The sequence below is a fragment of the Ixodes scapularis genome, unplaced genomic scaffold, assembly GCF_016920785.2.
Source record: "Ixodes scapularis isolate PalLabHiFi unplaced genomic scaffold, ASM1692078v2 PGA_scaffold2__306_contigs__length_199485367, whole genome shotgun sequence".
NCBI classification, from domain to species: Eukaryota; Metazoa; Arthropoda; class Arachnida; order Ixodida; family Ixodidae; genus Ixodes; species Ixodes scapularis.
Window position 1 is genome coordinate 60492659 of NW_024609857.1, and position 10233 is coordinate 60502891.

The 10233-nt window shown below is 54.7% G+C and overlaps 2 protein-coding genes and 1 pseudogene across 2 annotated transcripts; 1 reads left to right on the forward strand and 2 right to left on the reverse strand.

Moving 5' to 3' along the window:
• Positions 1-376: 376 nt before the first annotated feature.
• On the forward strand, positions 377-1600 carry LOC121836368 (testicular acid phosphatase-like). Its single transcript, XM_042291265.1, has one exon. It carries the CDS (start codon positions 483-485, stop codon positions 1452-1454), a length of 972 nt encoding a protein of 323 aa, XP_042147199.1. The 5' UTR covers positions 377-482; the 3' UTR covers positions 1455-1600.
• A 2529-nt stretch (positions 1601-4129) lies between these two features.
• LOC121836369 lies at positions 4130-6383 on the reverse strand (annotated as a pseudogene).
• Positions 6384-7228: 845 nt separating this feature from the next.
• Positions 7229-9160, reverse strand: LOC121836495. Its single transcript, XM_042291406.1, has one exon. The coding sequence runs from the start codon at positions 9158-9160 to the stop codon at positions 7673-7675; it is 1488 nt and encodes a 495-aa protein (XP_042147340.1). The 3' UTR covers positions 7229-7672.
• Positions 9161-10233: the final 1073 nt, after the last annotated feature.

Genomic DNA, 10233 nt, shown 5'->3' on the forward strand with positions numbered 1-10233 from the left:
AAATTTCGAACCTGAGGTTCGCAAGAACTTCGCGGCATCTCTAATCTAAATCAACGCCTTCTGTACTTAGTACAAAAGGCATTGTCTAAACTGATAGGAAAGGGTCTTGCAGTGGTGATATCATGCTCTCCCAGCAGTTTCAATCAGTGATGGCTGCAGTGAAACACGTCAGACTAAAAACGACGGACGCGAAACTTAAGTGCACTGCTGTCCAAAGATAAGTTCCAGAGGGGGACCAGAAGAGATAAGTAAAAAAAGAGCACGAAAGAAAGAAATTCAAAAAGACAAGGAGAGAAAAGGAACGAAAGAGGAAAGAAGGAGAGAAAGCGCTTTAAATACACAGAGCAGATTTCGAACCAGTGAACACCGTCTTCCTGAGAGCCGAGTGAAGGACATAGAAGATCACACGCACGCCTGGCCGTCATGACGACCGATCCATCTACAGCGGGGCGCAGAGACCTTGGACATCGTGGGCAGTGACAATGTCGCGTCCGGACGGCCGCCCTAAGAATGTGCACGCCTCTCAGGGTCCGAAGAACATCCTGTACGCCTTCGTCATCAGCCGTCACGCTCAACGAACGCCGGTCACCGATTGCACGGTCCTGCTTAAGTCCAACCCGGAACAACGCGGCCAGCTAACGTCCAAGGGCCACGAACAGGCCTTCCGCTTGGGACAGTTCCTGCGAGCCCGCTACGCAACCCTTCTGTCGGCAGACAAGCCGGGCCAAGTGCTCGCTACCCATAACTACCTGGACCGCTGCCGTGACAGCATCGAAGAGATCATCCGGGGGCTAGGTGTGCAAGCCACGCCAGTCTTGGACCCGACCAGTTACTACGTACACTTCGAGGAAAGCCTTCGTGACAACTTCGACGCCGTTGTACGGCATCCGGCTAAAGGCGGCTTCGAGACCTTGGGCGACATGCTCGAGTTCGTTGCGAACAAGGCTGGCGCGCAAACTGAGGACAGATCCAAGCGTTTCTTAGCTATGGACAGCTTGATCACCAACACGCTCAACGGGAACCCGATGCCAAGTTGGGCTGTGCCACACTGGGACGACTTCCTGTGGGCGGAGCGCAAGATGTTTGGTATGATGCTTTCGGGCCACGAGCTTAGCATGGCTAGAACGGTGCTCACGTGCATCCTGGACACCTTCTCGCTAAAGTTTGAGGCCAGCGTCGATCGACCGGACAAGCTACACGTCTTCTCACTCTCGGACACCAGCTTGTTTTCGGTGTTGAAGCTGTTCAACCAGTCGTATGACGACCGGCCCTGCTTTTGTGCCAGCGTGTTCTTCGAGGTGTTCTGCGAAGGTGAAGGGAAACCCGTGGTGCAGGTTCTCTTCGCGACCGAGGAGAACCCGCACTTGGTTCTGTTGGACAAACTCGAGAATCCGGGGCCCCTGCCAGAGTTCATGAGCTTCGTCCGCTCGGTTCTGGGGTCCAACCCGATATGACCTTGCACAAAGACGGACCGTGGAACCTTCTCGTTCGGGTTCAGGTGTTCTCATACCTTGTACTGGACACTGTAGGGTACACCGAACGGTACACCGGCGCTACCAGTCCTAAAAAAAAACAATAAATGCTGCGTCCCTTACTGTGACAGGCCTAGGTTTCTCTGGTTGGTTAGAGTTCAAGTTGGTTAGAGTTTGGAGTATTTCCTAAGTGTATGCATCATCTGGCCGGAGTCTGCAATATAATCTTTACATAGTAGCGGCGTGTTGCATATAATGAACTGACTCCCACGATTCATTGGAAAGAAAATAAAACAGTATCACCAATGATCTAAACATATAAAACAGTAAAGGGAAGGAACGTAGAGTTTATTTTCGTATTTACACTTCTTCAGGGGTCGATATTAAACCCCGTTGTCGTTTTTTGTCAATTTATGTTGTTGAATTTTTAGACAAAAATTATCTCGCACCCACCGGTATGCCTATAAAGAGGCACAATTCACGAATCACAAATGCAGGACTAAGCTTCTTGCGTAGTTTCCTGACGCCCTTATCAGATCAAACTAAGGTGCCTAATAAAAACAAATCTTGAAATAGCAAGATATAACGAAGAAAACAGTTTCGTTAAAATGTGGACTCAAAGAACACCGAAAATAGTGCGCGCTATATGAAGTCTACTAAATCGAGAGAGCCGTAAGTAAATAAAAGTGGTCTTGCATTCCTAAACTTTCTGGATCACTCTTCTTACAGCCGAAATAATAAATCTCGCTACTATGATAAGTTTTTATTGCTATTAAAAATAGTTTTATTATAGGAAAATATCCCTCTATTCCTTGATTCTCTCTCATACAGACATCTTTAGACACGACCGTCTTCGACGGAATTCTTAGTATAAGTTATTAGCGCTATTCTGGTGTATGTATCAGAAACCTTATCAAGCTAGCTTGCCAAATGCGTGCACCAGTCAAGACATTCATGCCTTTGTCTTAAAACGAAGTGCCAAAAAATAAAAATAAATAAACAACTGGAGCCTGCTTTCCCTCCCTAAGATCATAGCCTCTTTAGGTCCTTAAAGCGGCCATGAAACGAATTTTGGGCTTGAATAAACGATTTTAAATTGTGACTTTACTAATCGCATATCGTTTAGTTGGCCAAAAGAAAGACAGTAGAAAGTAAACAGCCAGCTTTTCGGTACGAACATTTGAAAATATAGTGGACTGTTTTGTACCTTCTTTCCTTCGAAAGCTCTCCGCCTTTTCACTATGATACATCCGCGGTTCCCAAAGCGCGTCAGCGGTGCCAAACTGACGTCAGCCGACCCAGCTCACGCATTGGACACGGGAACTGCGTCACTCGGACGTATGCGCTCGTCAATAATAAATCCGTCAACGAATATCCAGATTCGCGTTCGTGGCCAATAAGTGCCCTGACTGAACTTTTCGTCAGTGGGGAATGACAAGTTCTATGGTGTGCATGAAAAGCACAGTGGAAGCTAGGAGTCATCGCACAGGTGCCGAAGAATGTCGCAACGACGTGATTTCACAATTCGCATTTTAGTTGAGGATTAAAGCTACGGAGGAAGAAGTAGAAAAATCGGGTCATAACCCCGAGACTAAAACGCGGGTATAACGAGATGAAAACGCGAGGCTTTCGCACATCGCAAAGCCTGACGTTTTCGTCGTGGAATGCGCGTGCCGGGGAGAAATCCGCGGGATTTCTCCCTCGTGTGAATACCCCTTTAAGGTGTATCCACACGACGGACCGGGCCGCGGACCGATTGATCACGTGATGCGCGGCCCGCGGGCCGCCCGGCTGCAATGAGCATCTACACGGCGGACCAAAAAAGCAGACGACAGAGCAAACGGGCCCTCGACCTCACAACTCCGCCGAACGCATGCAGCGAGCTGCTTTGAGGCTATTTGTAAGGAGCCAAGATGGAGGTTGAACGAAAAAGACGTTTGGCTGCGGTGGTCCTGGCGTTGACTGTTGAGGACGAGGAAGCCGAAAAAGCCATGGGGACATCTTTAGATGATTATTTGAGTAGTCGTCGCGACTATTGTCCCACAGAGCGGGGAATCGCTCCATAAGCGCGATGAAGTGAAAAGTTGCATCGTCGCACAACAAAAGGTTCGTTTCTTCGTCTTCAACAGTTGGCGCCAAAAGAGAACGACTTTGGCTTTGGATTCCAATCCAAACAACAAAAGTCAGCTTGTTGCCAGACTTAGCGCTTCAATTATACTAAAAACGCCGCGGTCCGCCGCCAAAGTCCGGACGAGAAAGTCGCTTTGGCATTTCTCAGAAGCGCGCGCGCGGACCGCCGGCGGACCTCAAAGAACGGTGAGGAAAGATCACGTGATGCGCGGCCCGCGGACCAAAACAGCAATTTGGCCCGTCGTGTGAGTACACCTTTAAGGGAGATTCACACCCGATTTATTTGTAGCCTTTTCCTCATAGATGGCGCGGAAAGTTTCCGGAACAAACGAGTTGCGTGTTCGCAGCTGCGCATGCAGGTCGGGCGCTCGGGGTGGGCTTGTGTCACGGGCTGCTCGCCGCCGACCTCGAGCTAGATCTTCTTCTCCCTGCGTCCACCGCTGCCGGAAGCGGCCGACGGGCGGCGCGAAATACGAGCCAGTCAAGACGTAGATTATGGTGGCTTACATACCGTAGAGCAAGGAGGAGGAGGAGGAATAAACGTCTTTATTTGCCTGCAGAGCTAGGTCAAGCCTAGCCGGTGCGGCCCACACCATCCGACGCCCCAGCGCAGGGGGCCCGAGGTCGGACCTGCCTGCGCAGTAGACGCCGGGCCTGCTGGACGACCGCTACCTGGAGGTCCAGGCTACTAGCCATCACCCCGGCTTTGATGTCCGGCGGAAGCCCACTCGACGTGGCCGCCTCCGCCGGCCGAGTTTCACAGTCCCACAACACGTGCTCCGCAGTTGCCCGCGTACCACACAGCACGCACTTATCACTTGAGTACACCTCAGGCGCCACATAGCGCCCCACCACAGGAGTAAACACGCACTCCACCTGCAACTGCCGCAACAGCACGGCATCCTCCCTAACCAAATCCCCGTGGGGCAGCGGGAACACCCGCCGTTCCTCCCTCCTGGTCCATAGCACTTCCCCAAAGCCGCTGGGCAAATACTCCGCGGCGCCCCCGAAGGCCCGGCCAAGCAGTTCTCGGGCCCTTCGGTCAGCATCCACGTTGCCCGCTTCGTGAGCGGGGCACCACACAATGTCCACCGCGCCCGTCGGACGCAGCAGCCTCTTGGCCACCACCCCAACGCGTCCACGCGCAAAGTTCCTTATCGCACTCATAGAGTCACTCATGACCACTTTGGTCCCTGGCAGGGAGGCCGCCAAACTAATGGCCGTCTCCTCCACCTCACAAATATTACTAGTTCTAACACTCACACGGAGAGCACCTCCCCACTTCCCGCCTTCACAGCCGCAGCCACCCCCACTACCCCTCGAAGGGCAGCGTCAACGTATACAGTACTATCTTGTCGCCCGTACAACCAGAAGAGGGCCTGCGCTCTGGCCTCCCTTCGTCCCTTATCACGCACAGAATGCATGTGCCTCGGCACAGGCCTAACCCTGACATTTTTCATCACCTCTCCCGTCAGTCCCCCGCCGTCAGACGCATCCTCCGCCAGCAGACCGACACGCTTCAAAACCCCCCCTGCCAGCCGCAGTGCGCTCCAGCCTTTGAATCTGCGAAGCCCTGTGCGCCTCGACAATCTCCCCTATCGTATTGTGCACACCCAACATCTCCAGCTTCTTCGTGCTAGTGAAGGCATACAGCCCCAACGCAGATTTGTAAGCCCTGCGCACCATGGCATCCAGCTTGTTCTTCTCCCCCGCCCTCCAGCGAAGGTAGGGCGCCACGTACATGATGTGACTCAATACAAAAGCCTGAACCATCCTCATCACACCGGCCTCGCGGATACCCTTCCTCCTGCTGGTCACCCTCTGGATCATGCGCAGAGCAGACGCTACCTTACCCTGAATTTTCCCGAGCATGACCGAATTACCCGCCTTCTCCTGAACAAATAGCCCCAGAACCCGCAAAGCGTCCACCCTCGGGACGGGTCCCCCGCCGGCGATCAGCCGCATCTCATCCCATCTACAACGCCCAGCATAACACACGAGCAACTCCGACTTTTCGGGAGCACACTCCAACCCCGAACCCATCAGCGCCTCCTCAATAATCTCGATCCCTCGCTGCAGCGTACCCTGCACCACCTCCTTCCTCCGATTGGTGCACAACAGCGTAAGATCATCCGCATATATAGAGTGCAGAATCCCCTCCTCACAGAGACCGCGGGCGGCCCCCACCATCACTAAATTGAACAAGACCGGAGAGATGACGGAGCCCTGTGGGGTGCCAACACTACCCAGCTCCCCCTCACCAACATCCAAGTCCCCCGCCAGCAGCCGAGCCGTCCGGCCCGACAGGAAGTCCTTAACGTAGTTATAGCTCCGTCTGCCGAGCCCCGCATCCGCCACGCCGCGAAGGATGGCAGAATGCCGGACTCTATCAAACGCGCTGCGCAAGTCCAGACCCAGAACCGCGCCCGGCCGCCTCGGCTCAATCACCTCGTGGTACAACACCAACATCGCGTCCTGCGCCCCCAGGCCCTCCCTGAACCCGAACATCGAGCTCGGGAAGACCCCCTTGTCCTCCAAAAAGGATTGCCACCTCCGCAGTAACATGTGCTCCAGAATCTTCCCCACACAGGAAGTGAGCGAGATCGGCCTAAGGTTTTGGAGCCCCGGTGGCTTCCCACGCTTCGGAATAAGAACCATCTTGGCTTTCTTCCATTCCGCAGGCAGCTTCCCTTCCCTCCAGCACCTGTTGAAGAAATCAAGCAGGGCCTCCAAACACTCCTCAGACAAGTTACCAAGCATCTTATTATCCACCCGGTCCAGCCCGGGAGCCGACCTCCGATTAATCCGCAGCAAGGCAGCCCTAACCTCCCACAGCTCGAAATCCTTATCCAACTCGGCATTGTCAACCCCCGTGTACTCCGGGTGGACCTCCCTGCCGCAACTCGGAAGGAACGTATCCAACAACTGCCTTCTAACCCCTTCCTCACCAAGCTCCCTGACAGCCCGACCGACAACCTCCCCCATTCTCCTACACTGGAAGCTCCTCGTCCTGGACTCGTCCAGCAGGTGCCGCAGCAGCTTCCACGTGTCTCCACTATGCATCTTGCCCTCCGCCCTATTGCACACATCGTCCCACTGCTGCCTGGACAGGGCCTCACAGTGCCTCCGAATATCTTCATTTAACTGCGCCACCCGCTTCCGCAGCGCACGGTTGTTCTTCCGTTCCCGCCAACGGCTCCGCAGAGAGTCCCGGGCTTCGACAAGCGCACCTAACCTGCTATCCACCAGCCCCACATCCTCCGACTCCACCACCACGGGCCGCTCAGCCGACCTGGCAGCGTCCACCAAACTCGCGGACCATTCCCCCAAATCGCTTATCTCCCCCTCCGGACCCAGCCGCCTGAAGGCATCCCAGTTCACCAACCCCTGGGGTCTAAACTCCTTCCTCCGAACCGCCAGGGGAACCGAGAGCTCCACTAAACGGTGATCGCTACCCAGATCCTCCAGCGCGTTCCCCCTCTCCGCCCCGGGAGCGTCCACGAAGGCTAGGTCCGGGGTGGTATCCCTCTCAATCGCGTTCCGCGCGGGCCGCGTCGGCACCCCCGGATCCGTGACGAGGATCAGCCCCACCTCCTCCGCGTCTTGGAACTAATTCCTCCCCTTGACCGTGGTAGCCGCGTGGCCCAAGAACTCGTGCCTAGCGTTAAAGTCCCCGGAAACGACTAAGCCCCTGCCATCGGCCCAACGCGCACATCCATGCAGCAGATTCCTGAACCTCTGTCTGCCGAAACGCGGATTACTGTACACGTTGCACAGACAGACTCCCAATCTACCCACTAACACCTCGGTCAACACCCTCTCGACGTTCTCGTCCCCCTTAAGCTCGTGCACTAGGACCGGAAGACTCCGCCGCACGAACGTGCAGACCCCCCTGCGGCGGCCCGCAGGACCCCCACTAGACCGGTACGTGACGTAGCCGGGGAGACTCACATCCTCCTGTACCACCTCCTGAACCATTATCACATCCGGCTTAACCCCCCTACCCTTAATGTACTGCTGTAACCTGGCCCTCTTACTCCTAAAACCGTTACAGTTCCAGACCCAGATATTTAAGGTTGATGCCATTGTCCCTCTGAATTTCGCTGTAAAGTACCCTGCATCACCGTTAGCACCTTCATGATCGAATCCATTTTCTCGTTAAGCTGTTTCACTCCGTCTTCCACCAGACCTACACGGCCCTCAATCTCCTTAAACCTGTCCTCAACACCCTCCCCCCTACGTCTGCGAGCCTCCACACTCCTGCGCTTGGCGGGAGGGGCGGAGTCCTCCGGTCCCGAGGGAGGAGCCGAACTGTCCAGCCGACGAACCAAGCCCTCGACCAGTGCCTTCAGCTCCTCCACGGTCTTCACTAACTTCTTGTTCTCCCTTCTCAGCTCCACGACCTCAGCAGCTTGCCTACGATTCTCCTCACGCAACTTAGCAACCTCCCCCCGATCAGACTGCACCGCCTGGGCCCACGTGACCTGATCACTTGTGCTCCTGCTGCGACTACGTGCCGCCGGCCTCTCAGACTCGCGCGACCTCGAGCGAGACCTCCCCAGCCTAGGGTATTCTTCCGCAGAACCCCGCGGGGGAGGAGACGGCCGATCCCCGGACAGACCCCGCTCCGCTCTCTCCCACAGCCGCCTACGAACGATGTACGGCGTACGAAACCGATTCTTACACACCTTATCCCCGGTAACATGCGGACCCCCACACAAGCCACATCTGGGACTACACGCATGTCCCGGGTCCGGAGTTCCGCCACATCCCAAGCACCGTCTGACGCCGGGGGTTGGGCACACATCAGTTCGATGACCGACACGGCCACACGTCTTGCACACCTCATAGTGCTTCCTGTACAGGGAGCACCGCAACACACTCCCGCCGTAGAACACCTGATGCGGCGCTACGTCACCCCCAAAGATCACCACGACCGTTGCCGAAGAGCCGATACGCTCCGCCGCTCGCACCGTCGGGTTCCTGGGCCCGATGAGAAGTCGCTCAATCTCCTCCGCCGTATGGTGCACCGGGACGCCACGGATCACCCCCTTGACGGTGTCAAAGGGAGCCGTGACGTAAGCCCGCACTTCGTAGGACCTCCCCGCCACGCAGATACACGTCACCGCAGCATACTTGACCGCCCTGGCGTCGCTCCCCGTACTGATGACCACCACATTTTGCTGCACGTTCGGGCACTGCGTATCCAACGAGGCCTCCTCCTCCGAGATCCCAGCCACCGCCCGGATTGCGTCCGCCACGACGACGATCGACGTCTTCCTCAAATCCAGGCCACCTCGCGGCCTCACCACCACCTTGCTCTCGCCCTCCAGTCCCACTCTCGGCATCCTCCCCATGCGCTCGACCTTCTCGATGACCTTCCGGGCCACGTAGGAACTAGGCCTGGGCTCCTTCTCCACCTGAGTACCCCCGCGTGCCCGAGCGCGCATCCAGCCTGCACAAAAATCAGGGTCGACGTCCTCCCCGACCATCGAGACGACCGTCGGACCGCCATTCTTGGCCACATCCACCGTAGAACCGCCGAGAGGATCCTCCATGTCGACGTGCTCGAGTTAGGCCTAGCGGCCCCACCCGGCCGGCGAACACGCAAACTCCCACAAAATCGCCAAAAATCGACACTCACTCACTGCCGATACCTCCCCGTGACCGGGAAGACTTGCTCGTTCGATTGGCACCGAAAATTCCGAGGTGTCGATGATTTGGACGCAATAAATCGATCAGCAATACGGGGACGATGCGAAGCACGTCTTCCGTAGGTAACAGCAGACAGCGCCCCCCCCCCCCCCCCCCCCCCCTTTACCGTAGAGCAAGCTCTGATTTCCGACTGAATTCGAAGTTCCCGCCATGTTCGAAATTATCGAAAGTACAGGGTGCCGCGGTGCGGCTGTACAGATCAGCGCATTTAGCACGCCTCTAAAAATTCAAATTTTACGTACCTGAAACTAAACGCGCTAACGTCGTTTTGCAAATTAAAAAAGAAATGTATGTCTATTTTTAAGACCTTAAATGAAAGCTAATGAAATTAAAAAAAAAAAAAAGAAAGAACTAAAACGGCAGTTTTGCGTTTCCTATGTTTTGCATCGGCCTGCTCTTCGCCTGCATACTGGTTTGCAAACTCGCTCCAGGGGGTGTGGGGAACAAAAAAAACGCCCAGAACGCCATAGGAGAGGTTGGCAACGAGAAAAATAACCGCGATAAATAATGATTTTAATGAATGTATGAACGATGATGGAGTTTCAGTTCACATTTCACAACAAAACGAAAAAACTTTTTTGTATGATAAAAAAAAAATCTAAAGCCGACGAATGTTTGTTTTATTATTGCAGTCTGCTATCCGTTCACATATCTTCTGGAGCGAGTTTGCACATCTGGGCACGGAAGTCGAGTGGGGAAGACCTAGAAATGCTACACAAGTAAAAACAATCCCCCCCCCCCCCAAAAAAAAAAAAAAAAGGAAAGAAAGTACATGTGTGTGTGTTTTTCCCCACAAAAAAACTACGCATCGCCGAATGCTGATTCTCCATCAAAATGTAACGCTAGAAGTCTGAACCAGACGCCAAAGTTTCAGCAGTGACCCTTATCCCCTTAAGAAGTTATGAGCGATATTCTG

Bases quoted from the DNA above. Each gene is read 5' to 3' on its own strand.
- LOC121836368 (XM_042291265.1), top strand. From the start codon at position 483: ATGTCGCGTCCGGACGGCCGCCCTAAGAATGTGCACGCCTCTCAGGGT.
- LOC121836495 (XM_042291406.1), bottom strand. From the start codon at position 9,160: ATGGAGGATCCTCTCGGCGGTTCTACGGTGGATGTGGCCAAGAATGGC.